Genomic DNA, 18,877 nt, shown 5'->3' with positions numbered 1-18,877 from the left:
CTGAATGTCTCTTCATCAAGTAGGACTCCTTGTCAGCTACATTTGTAGTCAATTTCATTGTTATTTTTGCAGAAACCTGAGCATCCGTATTTGGCTAGTATTGCAGAGGCAAACCATCAAACACATTGTGTGGCTCCATGGCATGGCACAAGGCCACATCTCATAAGCAAATCATCAAACACATGGTGTGCATCCCCCATAGATGAGAGGACGAGTCACTTGTAAGCAACGGGTGATAGAATTGGAGAGGATGCAGACACGGGTGACAGAGAAGAGCAAAGACGGAGATGACGGAAGCAAGAAAGGACTTACCCCGGGAGGGGCAACCAAGAGCGAAAGAGGACCACTAATTCAACGGCGGGTAGCCTTAATCCTAAAGCAGTCAGCAAGCGGCCGCCGCAAAGAGGGATGCAGCGGCGGTAGCATAGCAGCGGAATGGCAAGAAGAGGGACGCAGCGGCGGCAGCATAGCAGCGGGACGGCATGGCATGACACGCTGGGGACACATAGGCAGCTGCGTGGGCGGCGTCGGCGAGGCAGCTTCAGTCGAGCGGCGGAAATCCCAGTGGCCGCAGACCGCACGACGAACATTGGACGGCCCATCGATTTTCGGCAGACGTGGCCGGGCTGCCCATGTGCCTCCCCCGCCACGAATGTTATCGGAGACTCGTGTTTTGCGCGCGCCCATGCGCACGGTGAGCAACAATATTTTAAAAGTGATTCCAATGAGGTTACAGTACGAGCTATATTATATGGTAGATTGAAGTTACAAGAACGAAATAGCGATTAGGTTGTGTATATATTACATACTCCATCCGTTCCAAATTATAGGTCGTTTGACTTTTTTGACATCAAGTTTGACCACTCGTTTGATTCAAAAAATTTGTGTAAACATAGTCAAATTTAAGTCACTCTTGAAGAACTTGTATTGATAAAAAAATCAACAACAAAAGAAGTGATGTTTTGCATAAATTTTTGAATAAGACGAGTGGTCAAACTTAGAGTTGAAAAAGTCAAACGACCTATAATTTGAAACGGAGGTAAGATGTTTTCTTTTTTTTTTAACTTGTTGATTACTAAGAAGGGCATTGAAGGCATTGTCTGTGTAGGAAAGCACCTGAAAGAGTCTGCAAACAAAGTTGTATGTTTGCTTGCTTAGCACCTGATCTTCCATTCCGCAGGTTCCCGATCGGAATCTGTTTGCATTTAGTTCAAGTTAGTATGTTGTGTGTAATAGTGAGGTATGATTGCGTATATTAGAGAGCCTGCTGTACTCTGTACCGTATGCGTAGTAGTTGCCATGGATGTCGGCGCCATCTGATGAGCTGGAATCTGAATGGCCGCTTGTTGTTTTAGGACGGTTGTTGAGCCAATCTTCGTATTCTTTTCGAGCTACCTGCAGAAAAAGGTGTGGATTTGAAAACAGGAGCATAGGATTGCTGCAGAGAAAATATTTGATTTGCTATCATGGTACCTTTCATTGTCTCGTAGTCAGACTGTGCCACCATGTCTGGATCTTCATAAAGTGCTGTGATTCAAAGTTGGTAGTTAGTTACAGACACGGTTGATGCTTGTTAGTCAGTAAGAATAATGAGCATTAGCATATTGTTGGATGCAGTTAGGTGATTACTTGGATCAAAATGGCTCGACGACTCTTTGAGGTTAACATCTGCTGAAGGATATTGTGCCCATTGTGACGACAGGTTCTGTTCTGGTTCAGTGTAAGGTGTTGTGGTGATGGTTATGGGGAATGTGCGTGTGCTGACACCGTGCAAGTGATGGTAGGGAATGCCTAGTCGATGTTTTGTAGGGACCGAGTGCATGGTCTTAGTGTAGGCATTTACCTTGCACGCGGGGCGGGGGGGGGGGGGGGGGGGGGGGGGTATGCCTTTAATCTCCAGGGATACTTGTGTGTTCCATTCCGATACTTCAGAATGGTATTCATTTGTCCATTGGGACAGTGTCAGGCTAAAGTTTGGCCCTTCTATAGTTTGGTGTGCTAATGCAATTTCTTTTTGCTCAAGGCAGACGACATTAGAGGATACAAGCACGAGCATCGACGTCGCATCATTCACATCGCCTTCAGTTTTAAAGCGGCATGGAGCTTTTTTACGGTGCACAATACTACCACCTAATGATATGAGGTATAGAGAAGATCCCACCATCCATTAGTAGGGGTAAGATTGTAATTATTAGCTTAATATTAATTGGGATTTTTTTTTGATCCAGCCCCCCAGCTCGTTTCCGTCACGCCCTCCCGATCTCATCTCGCACGGTCCAAAACCACACCAAACCATTTCATTATCAATATACTTTAGAAACCAAACCAACTCCATCCACTTGCTATTCCACCCAAACCAATCCAAACTAATTCCTATTTACTCCCAAAGCAAACCAAACCAATAGTTTCAACCCAAGCAAACCGGTTTCGAACTGCTGCGTCTAATTCTCTTCAACTAGTTTAGTGCATCCACTCTTGACATGGGGCTCACGTATAGTATTTGCCACACTGCTTTTTACAGAGTAGCTGCTAGCCATATTGAGTCATCTCCAACAAGTTTCAGTCAATTTCGATAAAATTTTATAGTGTGAACGCGAGGTTTTATTTCCAGGGTCCGACTCTTGACGTGGGGCCCACGTGCAGTTTTAGCCAAACTGTTTTACACAGAGTAGCTGTCAGTCATACTGAGTCATCTCCAACAAGTTCCAGTCAATTTCGATAAAAAATTATAGTGTGAACGCGAGGTTTTATTTCCAGGGTCCAACACTTGACGTGGGGTCCACGTGTAGTTTTAGCCACACTGCTTTGCACAAAGTAGCTGCCAGTCATACTGAGTCATCTCCAACAAGTTTCGGTCAATTCTGATAAAAAATTATAATGTGAACACGAGGTTTTATTTTTAGGATCCGACCCTTGATGTGGGGCCCACATGTAGTTTTATCCACACTGCTTTGCACAGAGTAGCTGTCAGTCATACTGAGTCATCTTCAACAAGTTTTGGTCAATTTAGATAAAATTTTATAATGTGAACGCGAGGTTTTATATCTAGGGTCACACTCTTGACATGAGACCCACGTCTAGTTTTAGCCACACTGTTTTGCACAGAGTAGCTGCCAGTCATACTGAGTCATGTCCAACAAGTTTCAGTCAATTGCGATAAAATTTTATAGTGTGAACGCGAGGTTTTATTTTTGTGGTCCGGCTCTTTATGTGGGGCCCACGTTTAAATCTAACCACACTACCTTAGGCTGTCTCCAACAGCAGACCCATAACGTGACCCAAACCCAAAAATGGGTTGTACACAGTGTTTTTGGGAGACAAAACACACTCCAACGGAGGAGGCAAACCCATGACCCATTTTGCGTCGGAGCTGAGGCAGAACCCAAATATGCGTCTTCGCTCGGTCCTTCTGCGTCTCCACACAGGGCCCACCACTGGGTGCGGACGACCAGAGCCACTCGCCCACGGCCAACACCGTCGCCGCCGCCGAACGCGAGCTCCCCCAGGCCGTCGGGGTTGAGCTCCCCCATGGCGCGGGGGTCGAGCTCCCCCATGTCCGTGCCAAGGTCGAGCTCGCCCAGGCCGCCGGGGCCGAGCTCGCCATGGCCGTCGCCGCCGCCAACCGCGAGGCAGGGAGCTGCTGCCGGCCGGGGTTGAGCTCCCCCATGGCGGCCGGGGTCGAGCTCCCCCATGGCTGGGCCGAGCTCCCCCGGGGCCGCGCCGGGGTCGAGCTCCCCTAGGCCGCTGGGGTCGAGCTCCCCCAGGCCGCTGGGGTCGAGCTCCCCCATGGCCGTCGGGGCCGAGCTCGCCATGGCCGTCGCCGCCGCCAACCGCGAGGCGGGGAGCTCCCCCATGGCCGCCGGGGTCGAGCTCCCCAGGCCGCCGGGGCCGAGCTCCCCCATGGCCGGGCCGAGCTCCCCCGTGGCCGCGTCGGGGTCGAGCTCCCCCAGGCCGCCGGGGTCGAGCTCCCCCATGGCCGCCGGAGACGAGCTCGCCATGGCCGTTGCCGCCGCCGAACGCGAGGCGGGAGAAGGGGGCCACCGCGCTGGGCAGCTCCTGCGCCGGGCAGCGCCCTTGTCCGCCGGCGCCGCCGTGCGGGGCAGGCCCGCGCCCGCCCGCTGTTGGAGAGGATTTTGCGTTCGCTGTTGGAGATGCCGAGATTTTGGGGGCGCAATCCATTTACTGTGCATGACCCAAAACATGGAATGGGTCTCGTTTTTGGGTCTTTGTTGTTGGAGATAGCCTTACCAAGAGTATCTGCGAGTTATATTGAGTCATCTTCAATAAATTTAAGTCAATTTCAAAAATTATATGGTGTGAATTTTTAGTTTTAGGGTCCATACTATTTTGGACAAAATATCCATTTCAATCCATTCCAACCCATCTCAACCCGTATTTATATAGAACCCACTCTAATCCAACCCACTAATTAATTCAACCTATTTCAACCCACACAAACATAATCCATCTTAAAACCCAATCCACAAACTCATTTCAGCCCAAACTATTAACAGGGTGACGCACGGCGCCGCTCGCCTCCTCCCGCCCAGGCAGCTGGCGCCGCGCCGCCTAACCGCCTCGTCCGCTATTCGTGGCGGCGCTCCTGACCGGCAGTCGCCTCCTTCCCGTGCCCACCTGCGTGGTGCATCCTCGGCGCCCGCCCGGTTCTTCCCCGCGCAGGCAGTTCACAACCTCCTCTTGTCGGCCGCAATCTCGGATCAAGCCCTTGGCCGGGCGCCACCGGCCGTTGCTGCGCGTACCACCACGGGCGCCGCCTCTTGCAGTGCAGACCCTTCGTGCATTAGTCGTGGGCCCTGTTTGGTCGCCAATTTGGACGCGTCGTCGCGCATCCCAGGACCATAACTACCTCCCTGTGTGCTCAGGTTCATCAGGATTGTAAGGAACTCGCTATCCTAATTATTGAAAGTAACTTCAAGGGTGAAGCCATGCCAGAAGATGAAACAATTCATGGGTATCAGAATGTTCAGTTTCTTTCCCTGTCTCCGTGTTCATTGTCTGGATAGATATCACTTTGGCTGACAAAGCTCAAAAATCTGGAGATGCTGCTCTCACTGGGCGATACCCGTCTGGATCAAAAGCCTCAAGTTACTTTTCCATCTTGATATATCAGAAATTTAGAATACGACATTACAGGAGAAATACCAACGGACAGACCTAATGGAGATGCCAATGCTAACATGAAAAAATATTGCGATCAAATTGGATCAGAGGGTATTTTTGGTGCTTGTTTACAGAGATACATCATTCGATTACCGGCTAACCATTGCTTTCCAAATATGCTGAATTTCAGTCATAATAACCTCACCAAAATGATCCCGAAAGAGATTGGTCACTTGAAATCGCTCGCTACACTCAATTCAGCTCCAACATGCTATCAGGAGAGATTCCACCACATCACTCCATAGGCTGACGAACCTAAGTTATGTGGCATTGTTGTTGATAGACCTTGCAGTTCGGCAGAAGCACATCATGTCACCACTCTCTCCAGAGAACAAACAGACAGAAGGATAGCCATTACGATTGCTTTTGGAGCTTTCTTTGGTGTAGGAGTGTTGTATAATCAGATGGTGTTGTCAAAGTATTTTGGTTAGTCGAGTCCAGTTCAGTACATGTTGAAAGTGGTCGGGTGCTCTAGCCCAAAAGAAGGAGCGGGTGAATTAGACAACTTAAAAAAAATCTTAACATATGGCTCCAACTAGTTTGCACAAAACTTAAACTAAAACAAGCTATCTAAATGTGCAACTACGGTTTACCTTAGTGTGAAACTCTCATCCCAAAATAGTTTTGCAACCTATAGCCAATCCTAGCAAGATACTACACTAAGAAAGTAGAGGCACACAAGTTACAATATGAAATACGGAAGCTTAACGAGGAGGGATGAGAGGAAACAAACTCTCGACGCGAGGATTTATCCCGTGGTTCGGATTGCCACCAAGGCGCCCCTACATTCACGTTGTTGAATCACTCACGAAGAGTATCGCTTCCTGACAATCAAGTCTCTTCCGTGAACACAATCACAGTCACCTTGATCCCGATATCCACTAAGGGAGATTGCCCACGAAGGAGGGGTCTCCGTCCCCCGCACAATGTTGTCGACGCTGCTCCACACCAAGCCGGAGGGTCGTTGACGTGCCGGCGAGCCACCAATGCTCCAAGGAGGCCGGCGCACCGAAATACAAGTTTGGTTCACTCTAGAACCAGCCACAAGGATCTCTACCTTGCTTGTTCACTCACTCAAGAGCTAATCTAGCACTCACACTTACAAAGCTAATGCTAAAACCTAAGAATATGATCAATATGCTCTTGGATGGCTTGGAGGTGTTATTGGGTGTGTGTGGGATGTCCAGCAACTCCAGCAAATTCAAAATAGCCGGGGGAACACATATATATAGACCACCAACTCGAATTAGCCATTTAGAGCCGTTGGGCACATTTCTGCATAGGCATCGGAACTTCCGGTGCTAGGGCATCGGTTCTTCCGGTCACTAATAGCTTGAACTAGCCATTGAGCCTTTTTGACGAGTTCTGCAGCTGAAAAATAGTACCATCGGAATATCCGGTGGTAGCATCGGAACTTCCGGTGCTAAAGAAACTTTCTGGGGTAAAAAACATGCGCTCTGGACAATAGTACGGGCATTGCACCGATGCCCTTTTTTTAGCATCGGAATTTCCGGTGGTTATAGAAATCAGCTTCAAGGTGCTTCGTATTTTGGCCATAACTTTTTACTCCGAACTCCGATTTGGATGATCTTGTACTCTTTGGAAAGTTTGTAAAATTCTCTACAAGATTCTGCTAAAGTCCATCTCATTTGACCAAATTTTGAGCTTAGGAATAACCGGTGATAGACATCGGTTCAACCTTTGCCACACAGAAATCAGCTTCTTCGTGTTTTGACAATAACTTTTTACTCCGAACTCCGATTTCTATGATCTTGTACTCTTTGGAAAGCTTGTGAAAATCTCTACAAGATTCTGCTAAAGTCCATCTCATTTGAATAAGTTTTGAGTGTCAGTTAAATCGATGCTTGTCGGAAGGTCCGGTGCAGGGTCATAGGAAGAACCGGTGCTACTAATTTTTGCATAACTCGTCCAATTTAGCATTTCTTTGAGTTCTTTTTTCATGTTTTGCTTTGCTAACCCTTTTTAATACATTTTTGGGACCTAGAAATATTCACTTAACAAACTTGTTAGTCCTATTGATTGCGTTGTCATACGATCACCAAAATCACTCGAAATGACGTAAATGGTGTCATGTTCGTTAAACATGTTTTTCCCTTTTTCTTTTTTTGGGGGGGGGGGGTCATACCTGGTTCTTTCTCAGGTGCAGAGCAACATCTGCAGTGGACAACCTTTGTTTTGTACAGTTGTAAACAATATTTATCTTTGCAAATGGAGAAGATCATATGCTCTGCTGGGATTTCAACGCAGTGTGAGCTAATTATGGGTTTTGTTTTCTTGAAGCAAGCATTTTCTAAGATCGGCGCGCATGTCAATTTGTATAGCTGCTCTGTGCAATCTCTGATAGACCAATGCAATTTTTACAATGGTGTGTCGATATCACAAATTCCAAAACTATTTCCGCTTTTTCTGGTGAGCCCAAAACTTCTCTACTCCAGATGTTGCAATGGTCAAGCACAAAACTATATAAACACAGAAAAGCAAGTCACTTTGTCTCTAGATATCAGAGTATGTATGGTCTCCAATAACTACTAGTTCAGAGCAATGACATGAATCTATGAATCGAAAATGCTTAAATCAAAAATAACGTTCTGCACAGCACAAACCTACTTAATCATGATTATGTCATACTGTTTTACAGCAACAACTGTTTCAGGTGAACACAGACACAAACCAATTAATGAAACCAGACATAATCTTGACACAAATGACACAGATGCTTCAAAGACAATGCCCAGCAGCAGCTTGAATGACCGATGGCTTGCGGATCACCATGGAGGCGGAGCACCAGGTGGAGTGTGAACTCCTTTTGGATGTTGAAGCCGGCAAGGGTGCGGCCATCCTCCAGCTTCCTGCCGGCAAAAATCAGACGTTGCTGGACTGCACCGAATACCAAGACTAACCAATGATTTCCATAAACAAAATACTAAGTAAATTCTTGTAGAAAGGCTACAGAGGGATCTCCTGCAAGTTCGTGGGAGAATCGCAGTGCAGGATTGCGGGACGATCACTGAGTGGAGCATGGACAGGACTTCTCGCGCCGAGGCTCGACGCAGCAGCGGAGGCCGCTGGGGACGGCGGGGGCAGTCCGACGTGTGTGGCCGCCCCCACGTGCCGACGGCTGCCGCAACCATCCTCCTGCGCGTGCCGGGGAGGCCGGCCGCCGGCGTGTCCGCTGCCGGGAAGGGGCACAATTCGCGAGCCGAGCGCCGCCATTCCCTCCACGGTCGCGGGGGCCGCCGCCGCCAAGGAGTCAAGCGCCGAGCCGCCGATCGGGATCTCGCCGTCACCCTCACCCTCACCCGGCAGCGAGAGAAGGCAGCGCGGGGGTCGACTTCACGGATCCGCGCCGTTCCCACTAGAGGGCACAGGTGGCGGCCGCCGCCGCCGCCGCCAAGGACTTGGCGCCCGAGCGGGGGACCGTCCGCATGCCGAATCCACTGCGTTGGCAAGCCGCTGCACACCCTCCTCCCATGGGCCTTGATGCGCCGCCGGGGCCGATCCGCCGCCACGGATCCCTTCTCGGGGGCGAGCCGTTGCCCACCATCCTCCGAGGGGCCGATGGTAGGACGTGGGAAACCCTAGGCGCCGCCGAGCTCGTGACGAGGGAATGCCGGAACGGAGCGCCGCCGAGCTCGTGGCAAGGGAAGACCGGAACGGGGTGCCGCCGGGCTCATCGGTTGGAGGCGAAGAAATGAACAACAAAATAAAGAGAAAGAGAAAAAAAATAATATAAAAGAATAAATATCAATAATCATCTTTCCCAAACTACCCTTATACTATCTATACTACCTACATATACTACCCTATACTACTGATTCAAGTTGCAGTAGTATAAACAAATCTCACCTGTCTGATCTTTGCATATGAGTCCTTCTCGAACGGTAGTATATAGTCGTATTGTACACCGTAAAAAGAACCTAAAATAAAATGTAGGAGCGTCGCACTCACCGTGAGGATCCGTCGCTGCAGCACGAAAACCGTCCAAGCAAATCAAATCCTCGACAGGGACAGCCTGCTGACGAAAGCGAGTACCATATCATAAGGAGATGTTGTCCAAAACCAACGACAGCAAACGAGAAAAGCAGGGAACCGTAACATGCTAGCTGGCAAATTTACAAAAATGAAGCCAATCAAAACTATTGAATCAGAGCACGACGGATATCAAGGAGCTATAGTAGCCAGGACGCACACAGCAGGACGGAACAGCTCCTCTAAAAACAGGTACCACAAGCACAGTAAGCAACATCTAGGAGCAGCAGGTAGGGGAGCTTACGGACCGCACACCAAGTAGACAACACAAAGCAGCAACCACCACTTCCGAACTGGCAACCCTGTGTGGATCCGGAGGGTACCTGCAACATAATAAGAGAAGGTAGAAGAATATGTACTCCTAAAAATTAACAGAACAAAAGAATAAGAGAAAGAAGCCCCTCTGACAGCAGCAAGGAACCTAGGGAGTACTAAAAGCTGAGAAATAAATCAGAGATGAAAACGCTGACAGCAGCTGCAATAAAGAAGTAACAAAGCATCGCCTGACCATAGTAAAGGAAAGCCCTCTTCCTCTTCAGAGAAGCCATAACAAGAACGGTAAGCGCGGAGCAAAAACAGGCGTAATAAAAAATCCAACAAAGCTGCAAACGAACATCAAGGAGAGGAGAGAAAACCCTCGGCAAGCGCGCATGTAGGAAACCGCCGCAACGCTAGGTGGAACAGATCCGAGAAAACAAGCAACAAATCCAACCTCCGTTGAACAGGCAGCAAGAAAGGAGAAAGGCGGAGAAGACGAAGGCAGCAACGACTTACACCCGAAGGAAAAGAACAGCGAACAAGGATCAGTGAATGGCCACCGGATAGAATTTATCCTAAGCCAGTCGCAAGCAACCGCGACGAGGCACCAAGCAACGGCGCCACCGCAGCAGTGAGGAGCCACGCGTCGTGCCGAAGGGAGCGCGCGTGTCGCCGACAGAGCAAGCCGCAAAGGCAGGCAGGCAGCTGTTTGTTCGGTCGCACGCTCGAAGACGTCGCTAGCCAACCGATCAGCATCGCAAGGACCAGCGATTTTAGGCCGACGTGTCCCGGCTGGTCCGGCGCCGAGCCCGCCACGAATGTTATCAGAGACTAGTGATTGGCGCGAGCCTATGCGCGCGGTCGACCAGAGTTTCAAAGATGATTGTAGTAGAATTTGAAGTGGAAATAGCAGTAGGTATGTTACAAACGTAGATTCAAGATGGACTGATTAAATGACGTTTAATTTACATATATTACATAGATCACAGTAGAACAAAACATAATTTAGAGTGCACAGCTTGGAGTAGGTTGAGGAAGACCTGTGTCTGGATGGAGCTGAATCAGTTTTGTACTCCATTGGTCGATGCTCTGCAGTTGAAGACGTATAGGTTGGTTTGTTTGTTTTTCTGCAATTGAAAGGCGACGAATGAAAGTAGTAATAGCTGTAGTTTTAATCTAAGAATATACCTGCAGAACGACGTGTAGATTTTGTAGATGCTTCTTCAGCACTTGTGCTTCCATTCCCAAGGCTCACGGTCAGAGTCTAATTACATTTAATTTTGTTAGATATTTGTGGGTTTTGAAAGTTTAGTTATACTGTGTAAAATACTTTATAGTATGTAAAGTAAGCAGCTATAAATATGTAAGACCGTCCACAGCGATAGGAGGAAATGGAGGAGTAAATCTACTGTTTGGCACTGTAGATGCACTGTTTGGCACTGTAGACAGAGAGGGCGTGGGAAACGAGGCAAGAGCAAATTTGCTCTTGCTCTTGCCATTGTGGACAGCCTAAGAATTAGGCTGTACTCGTACTGTACTCGTACCGTACTCGTAGTAGTCGCCATGGAGCCCTGTGTCATCTGGCGAACTATTTTGAGTGCTCAACTATTGGTCTGGGAGGGGGGGTTTAGCCAGTCTTCGTATCCCTTGTGACTTGTGAGCTGTTAGGAGAAAGAAAATACCTCTGTAAAAAGCAGGGATATACATTGCGTATCAAGAGTTATTGGTACCTTGTGAGCAGCAGAGAAGGTTCAAGCAAACCAAGAGCCCAATCCAAAGAGCCTGCTAATTGAAACGGTTGGGAAAATCAGGACTACCTCCTGGCAGGAACTATGTGAGCAGCAGAGAAGGTTCAAGCAAACCAAGAGCCCAATCCAAAGAGCCTGCTAATTGAAACGGTTGGGAAAATCAGGACTACCTCCTGGCAGGAACTATGGGAGGAAGGACAAAAAGTATCTAACACGGCATAAGGTACTGCTGAACACAGCATGAGATACTGCTAAATAAAGGAAAAAAATGAACAGCCCTACCAAGACCAATCATGCGTAGCACAGCATAGATCAGAACCCTACAGAGCGAACACACGCGCAGCGTTCGGAAAAAGAGATCTAGAACCAGATAAGCCAAGCGAGCTGCAGCAGCAGGCAGGCCAAGCAAGTAATCAGGAGGTGCAAAGTGGAAACAGAAGCAGATAAGCTGCTCTAAGCAACGATTACGCGTGAGGAAACAAGAGCCTCTCTGAATCCACACAGCACCTGCAAAAAAAAGTGGAAGTATAAAAGGCACAAAGAGGGAAACAGCTCCATCAGCAACCAGAACAGAAAGCATCATCGCACGAAGGAAGAGAAGCAGCAGCACGCAGCAGGAATCCGCTAACGGCAGGCGAATTAGAGGCATACAAATCATCAGCTGACCGTACCAAAAATAATAGAAAACGTCTTACTCGCCGGCGCACCCGCGCAGGGGCGGCAGGAGCAACGAGGAGAGCAGAGCAAAACCAACCAAAGCAGAGAACCAAGCAGAACTACGGGAAAAACCGAGAGCTAGGCAGCAAAGAAAGCAGTCACGCACGCGACAAGCCGGCAAGACGCCGAACAAGCCGACTGTCCAACCACTGATGAACACAGCAGGAAAGGAAAAAGGCGGAGCAATCGACTGCGACAGGAACCTCTGATGAACTCAGCAGGGAAGGAAAAGGCACAGCAGTTGGCTGCGACAGGAACTTACCCCAGAAGAAAAGGGATCGAGAGAGAGGATCAGTGAAAGAGCAGGAGGGAGAAGCCACGCGGCACGGCTCGAAGGCACCGGAGCAGTAAAAGGGGCACGCGGCGTGCCAAAATGGCCACACGCGTCGGCTGAATACCGGATAAGCACAGACAAAACCGCCACCGTGAGCAGGCTGAGCGGCCGAGAAGCCATCATGCGACAGGAACCAGACGATGAAGATCCAACGGGCCGCCGATTTTCAGCCACCGTGGCCAGGCTGCGCGGGCGTCGAGCCCGCCGCGAATCTTTTACTACGATCACGCACTAAAAGATGGCACCACATTGTGCCACGTCAGCAAAAAAAATCGTGGCCGTCGATCCGGCGACCAACGGCCCGCTGCCGGCTCCTCGCGGCCGCCCCCCGCATGCGCCGACCGCTGCCGCAGGCCGCGCCTCCCGCCGCCACGCCATGGCCTCCACCGCAGCGCGCGGGCCTCCAGCGCCGCGCGCATGGCCCACACCGGATCCGGCCGTGCACGGAGGAGGGAGGGGGGAGGAAGGAGGCGAGCGGCGGGCTCCAGGCGAGGGAGGGGAACGAGGACAAGGGAGGAGGCCCGTTGCCTCCCGCAGGGCCGCCGCCGCGCGCTCCGACCGCCGTGCGGGAGCTCGACCGCTGCCGCTGCCGCTCCGCCCCTGCTCCTCCACCTCCTCCACTGCCGCTCCGCCCCGCCGCTACGCTCACGGCCGCGGCAGGGGAGGGCCGCGCCGGCGGTCGAGAGGAGGTGCCGACCTCGCTGACGCCCGCAGCAGGGGGAGGGTCGCGCCCGCTCGGCCTGCTCGCCCGCGGCGGCGCAGGCCCGCCCGCGGCGGAGCTGCTCGCCCGGAGCACGGCACGAGGGAGCTCCACTGCGAGGCCCACCGCTCGCCGCGGCCCCACACGCCCCGCGAGCCGTCCGCTGCCACGCCATGGCCTCAGCCGCAGCGCGCGCCAGCACGGATCCCGCCGCCACGGCCATGGACGGACAATGGAGGAGGAGAGAGACGGCCCGCAGGCTCGAGGACCTCGCGGGCCGAGGTCGAGGCCGCCGGATCTGGCCAGCCCCGCCGTCTGCGCGCCGCGCTCCCGAGCAGAAGCTCCGTTGGAGAAAAAAAAAACTCCAGCACAAGTTAACAGGTCCAAGCACGAGTACGGAACAATCACAAGCTAATAAATCCAACCGTGTGTCAAGTATACGGCCGCAGATCCAAACACGAGGAGGGCACATTATCTAATAACAACCACAAGCTAACGCATCAAGCAGATTAGTACTTTTACTACTTGATGCTCACTATTAATCTTCACTAGCTGCTGCACATGGATGCAAATTTGCTCGGGACTTTGTGAAAGCAGCGACGGATGTGGTCTTCGTGATCCAGTAGAGAGAACTAAGAACGGAGGGAGGAGCAGAATGAGTGATTGAGTGGTGGCGGCCGCCGCCTGCCTTGTCCCTGCAGCTGAGGAGTGAGGAGGGATCAAATAGGGTTAGGGTTCGAGAAGGAGGTTGCTTATATACGCTGGGCCGCTGGGGTTGTGCCATTGGGCTGAGTATTGTTTGATGGGCCATAAGTGTTTTGGGTCCCCGTGGTGCCTCTTGGGAGAAATATTGTAGGAGTTCCTTTTAAAAATATCATAGTTTTTAGTAGTAGTTTCAAAATTTTCAAGAAGTAAATTATTCTTACTACTGTAATTAAATATTGCAATTTTCAGTTTATCATTCATTTCATTTCCTATATTGCTTGTTGCTTCTATTTTCTTCTTTCATTTGTTATATGGTACATTTACTTACCTCTTATTTGTTTTTAGGTCGTTTCCTCATTTTTACCTAGTATTCTGTTATTTGCCTTTCTGTGCTGCACCCATTATTATTATGTATGTGCAATCTATTATTGATGTCTTCGATAAATGTCCTTATTCTATTCCACTTACTTATCTTTTGATCCTTTCTAGGAGGTGGCTGCCAAGATCAAGGCTGCGGGAATGGCATCGTACAATACCATGGTCTCACCAGTGACTACACCGAGTTTCAGAACTTCTCAAAATGGCTCCTTTTGCTTAAAGTTTCGGGATATTTTGTTGTAAAGGGACCACCGATGTGGACCGCTCCTTTTGCTTAAAGTTTCTGGATACAACTTTAGTTAATTAATGCTCTTACTACATATCATTGTGTAGATGATGAAATGACAGGCTCTAAGATACACCATTTACAATGCTTTGCTAAAAAGAACAAATGAGCCCACATGCAAGAGATCTCAGAACCAGAATATAAAAACCTCACTTCACTAGAAGAACTAGAAAAAATGAAAGGCCTGCCACTGGCCACAAGCGGCAACGCCGCCAGCATTTCTAGTGTTATGTAGAATTGCAGCAGAAATGCAGAATATGGATACCATGGCATCTTCGGAGTATATTAGAGGGCACCTACCAAGTACCAACTACCAATATCTTTGCAAAAAATTAGAGGGTACCAAAAGCAGAAGAATTAGGTTTCTTTTTTTTTTGCCAAGAGAAGAATTAGGCTTGGGCCATGTGCAGCAGTCCAGCAGATGATTCATGTCCTTTTCTTCATAATGGAAGAGCTTGATTCGTCTTAGCATTTGCACTTTATTCATAGAGCATCTCCAATAGTTTCTAATTTTTCTCCCCAAATTTTATTGTTTGCCAACTCCACAAATAAGTATGGAAAGGCAAAAAAGAGACCATCTCCAAGAGTACCCCATTTTTACTCCCTAATTGTGAAAAATTGTACCCATTTCGCCAACTGATCCAAAGACAAGTGCTCGCCGCCAACTGGGCCATCCCCCATCGCCTCCCCGCCCACAGATCCGCCACCCCGCAGGCGCAGAGCAGCACACCCCGCCCGCACCGGCAACGACCACGACCACGACCACGACCACCGGCGCGGCGCGCGGCGAGTCCACACCCACACCCACCCACCGATGCTGGGCCTCGTCGCCTACTCGAGCACCGGGCTAGGCCTCCTGGCCCTGGCCGCGCTCGAGTCCCTACCCCTCCGCGCCCTGCCGCCACTCCAGCTCCTCCCGCGCCGCCTCACCACGCCGCTGCACCTCCGGCACCTCCTTGCCGCGGCGCTCTCCGCTCTCTGCCTCCTCTCGGCACTCATCTCCAAGCACCACCTCTCCCTCTCCATGTTCACCTCCTCCGCGCTGTTCCTCCTCTACTCCCTCGCGCCCTTGGCGCCGCTCGCCGTCCTACTGCCCCTCCCGCTTCTTGACCTCCTCCTTGCCATGGCCTTCACGCTGGAGTTGCTGCTCTTCGTGCACCGCCGCTGGGATCGTGAACCGGTACTTCGATCTACTCCTCGACGTCGACCCAGATAAGGCGTCGTGCTCCAAGACGATGGCACGGAGGAGAGGAGGCGCGACGCGAAGGAGAGAAGCGCGCGGGTCGGATAGGAAATGATGGAAGGAGTGCACATATTTACGCATAGATGCACCCAATTTGCCAATTGTTAGGAGATGGGAAAGTTGGATGGGAAATTATTGGAGAGTGTTTTTTTCTACTTTTTCTAAAAAAATAAGGATGGGAAAGAGATATGGGGAACTATTGGAGATGCTCTAAGTCTTCAAGGAACAACGAAAGTTATGTTTTTCTCAAAAAAAAATTGTGTTAGGCCATTTTCTTTTTTCACTGCACATGCACCGCACTCACAATTAGGAGACGGCAAATCCCGTTGAATTTTGTGTTCCAAAGTCATGCTCCTTAAAAATATCTAAACTCGTCAAAAAAACTCATACTCGTGATAGGTTTAGAATTTTGCTCAAACACATTAGGTTAACAGGTACACACAGACCACCTAGGGACTGCAACTCTACTATGCTAGATCTTCTCAGAAACAACAAGTTTAACATAACGAGCTTCAAGTTTATACTTGAAAGTGATCTAGGCCCCTAAGTGGGTTTTGGTGGTTAATGACAAAACACATGTGCATTTAATCGTGTAATTGAGCATGTGTGCAGGTGGTGAACATGTATAGGTGAATCAAGTGACGTTATACGACCCTCAAAAAGGAAATGAACAAGCGGAGTTCAAGTTTACTCAAGAAATTAGATTTTGAATTTGAAATTTGAGTATAGGAACGCCGTACTATCAAGAGAGACTTGGTTCAAGGGTTTCGATTTAGATCTTGTGCTCAAGAGAACCTATACAAACGATTGTGAGCCACAAAACAACTCAAAAGAGCCACAAACCGAAGTTTCTCCCTGCCTTACCCGGATACTCCGGGTATAGGGCCGGATACTCCGGACCCCATTGCCCGGAGTGTCCGGGTGCTGTTTTCGGGCTGAAAAGTCAGGGTTGCCCGGAGTCTCCGGGCATATACCCGGAGTCTCCGGGTACCCTTTCGCCCAACGGCTATTTTTGGGCTAAAGACTATAAATACCTCCTCCATACCCATTCAGCTCTCTCTCTTGCCACTTTGACGAACAGAACTCAAACCTAAGCCAAAAGGAGCTCTCTCACTCTTCATTCTCCATTCTTGAGTGATTCCCTTGAGGGATTTGAGTGAGAAGCAAGCAAGAGCAAGGATTAGTGCTAGTGAGCCTCATTTCCATCTCTTGAGCACTTGGTTTTGGTCAAGCTCGCGGATTCAAGTTTGTTACTCTTGGAGCCTTGTGCTCCTAGATGGCTAGGCGTGCTTGTGATTGCTCAACCAAGATTGTGAGCTGCACAAGAAGTTTGTAATCTCCATTCCTCGCCGAGGAATCCATAGTAAGTAACCTTGGGCTTGAGAGGTGATCTCGTCCTTGGAAGAGGAGCATAGGGGTTCTTGAGCACCGTCTCTCGAATCCTTCCTCAACGGAGACGTAGCACCTTCGGGTGTGAACTTCGGTAAACAAATCCTTGTCTCCTTTGTGTTAGTTTACTTGGTTTCATTGTCATTTGCTTGTGAGATTTCATTTCTAGGGTTTGAGCTCGATCTACTCACTCACGAGTTTCTAGTGAACTTTGTTTGTTGGATATCAACCTTAAGGAACCCCTGGTACTCAGTCTCTAGCTCGATCTACTTTTCTTTCAGAGTTACTTGCAGTTTCATTTCAGGTCGTTCAAACCCGGAAACTCCGGATATAGCTCTGGATACTCCGGACCACCAAATCCGGAGTATCCGGGCATATACCTGAAGTATCCGGGCTAGTCTGTGTTTGACATTTTTGTTAAGTTTTTTAAATTGCAGATTGCCTATTCACCCCCCCTCTAGGCATATTAAGATCCTTTCAATTGGTATCAGAGCTTGTCTCTCCATTCTAAGGGCTTAACCATCCGGAGAGGTCAAGATGTCGGATGATGAAAAGAATCAAGAGATTCCAGTTAATAAAGGTGAAAAAGGTGATCCTAGTGATAAAAGAGACAAAGACAAGAATGTAGAGCCATCCAACAACAACAAGAAGGGAAAGAATAAGAATGGTGGAGTAGAAAGTGAAGAAGAGACATCCGATGATGAGATATCTTATGAGGAGTGGAAGGCATGGAGGAAAAAGAAGAAGGAGCAAAGGAAGAAAAAGACTAGCTCCCGAATTATCATTGACTCTAGTGATGACTCCGACACCGATTCCAAGAGAAGAGCCTCACGCTCTTCAAACAAGGGCAGCTCATCAAAATCAAAAGGCAAAGGTGATTATCGAAGAGTTGCTCATGATTACATTTTTTCTCTACCTAGTGAGCACAATGCATCAATTCATATGGGCAAGCCACCTTTCTTTGATGGTACCAGATATAATCAATGGAAGACTAAGATGTTCGGTTACATGAATGCAATCCACAAGGATCTTTGGAAAGTTGTGAAAGTTGGGTGTGAAATTCCGGATGAAGATGAAACTCCAACACCGATTCAAGCATATGTACTACAAAGGAATTTCCAAGCATTGAACATCCTACACACATCTGTGAGTCCCGAAGAGTTTGACAAGATAGAGGATGCACCAACCACCAAAGATGCTTGGGACACTCTTCTAGTAAACCATCAAGGGTCAAGGAAAGTACGTGAATCAAGAATCAAAACTTTGGAAAATGAATTGAGCTTATTCTCCATGAAGAAGGATGAAGGTGTGAAATAAATGTATAACCACATGAAGAAGATCACAAACCAAATCAAATCTCTTGGTGGTGACAAGTGGGGTGACCGTGAGATTGTGGACAAGCTTTTGACCGTGTATATGGCTAGGGATGTTACTCTACCTAGCTTGATTAAAGCCGAAAGGGGATTCAAACACTTCACCGCCGAGAATGTTCTTGGAAGAATTGAAGTTCACCAAGATCAATTGAAGAGAGTCAAGATCAACCAAGATCTAGCCGAGCTTCAAGAACAAGCGGCCAAGAATAGTGGGTTGGCACTTCAAGCTAAGTCAAAAGGCAAAGAAAAGGCAAACCAATCCTAAAAAAATGAAGGCACTAGTAGTGATGATGATGAAGAGCTTAATGATGAGCAAATGACTTTCTTTATCAAGAACTTCACAAGAGTATTGAAGAGAGGCAACTTTAGAAGCTTTGGAAGGAACAAGAAGTATGAGCCAAGAAGAAGATCTAATAGGCCATGTTTTGGATGTAACAAGGTTGGGCATTTCATTGCCGATTGTCCGGAAGAGAAGAAGAAGAACAAATACACCAAAGAAAGCACATCCAAGAGAG

The 18,877-nt window shown here is 48.9% G+C and overlaps 2 protein-coding genes across 18 annotated transcripts; both read right to left on the bottom strand.

The window, feature by feature from the left end:
* Nucleotides 1-1,154: 1,154 nt before the first annotated feature.
* Nucleotides 1,155-3,998, bottom strand: LOC120713400 (G protein-regulated inducer of neurite outgrowth 1-like). The gene is made up of 3 exons (XM_039999377.1): nucleotides 3,348-3,998; nucleotides 1,281-1,395; nucleotides 1,155-1,195 (listed from the first exon to the last, which is right to left on the bottom strand). Exons 1-3 carry the CDS (start codon nucleotides 3,996-3,998, stop codon nucleotides 1,155-1,157), a joined length of 807 nt encoding a protein of 268 aa, XP_039855311.1.
* A 3,668-nt stretch (nucleotides 3,999-7,666) lies between these two features.
* Nucleotides 7,667-12,346, bottom strand: LOC120713666 (ubiquitin-60S ribosomal protein L40-like). Of its 17 annotated transcripts, none has more exons than XM_039999600.1 (8): nucleotides 12,217-12,346; nucleotides 11,220-11,372; nucleotides 11,034-11,150; nucleotides 10,678-10,753; nucleotides 10,530-10,616; nucleotides 9,480-9,554; nucleotides 9,151-9,214; nucleotides 7,667-8,051 (listed from the first exon to the last, which is right to left on the bottom strand). In XM_039999600.1, the coding sequence occupies exons 3-8, from the start codon at nucleotides 11,067-11,069 to the stop codon at nucleotides 7,877-7,879; spliced, it is 513 nt and encodes a 170-aa protein (XP_039855534.1). In that variant the 5' UTR covers nucleotides 11,070-11,150; nucleotides 11,220-11,372; nucleotides 12,217-12,346; the 3' UTR covers nucleotides 7,667-7,876. The 17 variants fall into 17 exon arrangements, 16 of the variants coding, with proteins under 16 accessions (XP_039855534.1, XP_039855530.1, XP_039855529.1 ...); XM_039999596.1 differs by lacking the exon at nucleotides 12,217-12,346 and adding an exon at nucleotides 11,408-12,210 and having other exon boundaries at nucleotides 11,220-11,306; XM_039999595.1 differs by lacking the exon at nucleotides 12,217-12,346 and adding an exon at nucleotides 11,933-12,210 and having other exon boundaries at nucleotides 11,220-11,744.
* Between the last annotated feature and the right edge of the window lie 6,531 nt (nucleotides 12,347-18,877).

Source organism: Panicum virgatum, chromosome 6K (assembly GCF_016808335.1).
Source record: "Panicum virgatum strain AP13 chromosome 6K, P.virgatum_v5, whole genome shotgun sequence".
Taxonomy (NCBI): domain Eukaryota; kingdom Viridiplantae; phylum Streptophyta; class Magnoliopsida; order Poales; family Poaceae; genus Panicum; species Panicum virgatum.
The sequence above is the reverse complement of the archived record's forward strand: the minus strand, read 5'-3'. Positions and strand labels throughout refer to the sequence as shown.

Excerpts from the sequence above, each read along its gene's own strand:
- LOC120713400 (XM_039999377.1), bottom strand. The coding sequence starts at position 3,998 with ATGGCGAGCTCGTCTCCGGCGGCCATGGGGGAGCTCGACCCCGGCGGC. Across the intron at positions 1,396-3,347 it reads CGACGCAAAATGGGTCATGG|GTAGCTCGAAAAGAATACGA; the intron begins GTTTGCCTCCTC and ends CTTTTTCTGCAG. Across the intron at positions 1,196-1,280 it reads TGGCAACTACTACGCATACG|ATTCCGATCGGGAACCTGCG; the intron begins GTACAGAGTACA and ends AAATGCAAACAG.
- LOC120713666 (XM_039999600.1), bottom strand. The coding sequence starts at position 11,069 with ATGACACAGGGCTCCATGGCGACTACTACGAGTACG. Across the intron at positions 10,617-10,677 it reads ATCTACACGTCGTTCTGCAG|AAAAACAAACAAACCAACCT; the intron begins GTATATTCTTAG and ends TTTCAATTGCAG. Across the intron at positions 9,555-10,529 it reads TCAGCTCCATCCAGACACAG|GTACCCTCCGGATCCACACA; the intron begins GTCTTCCTCAAC and ends ATTATGTTGCAG.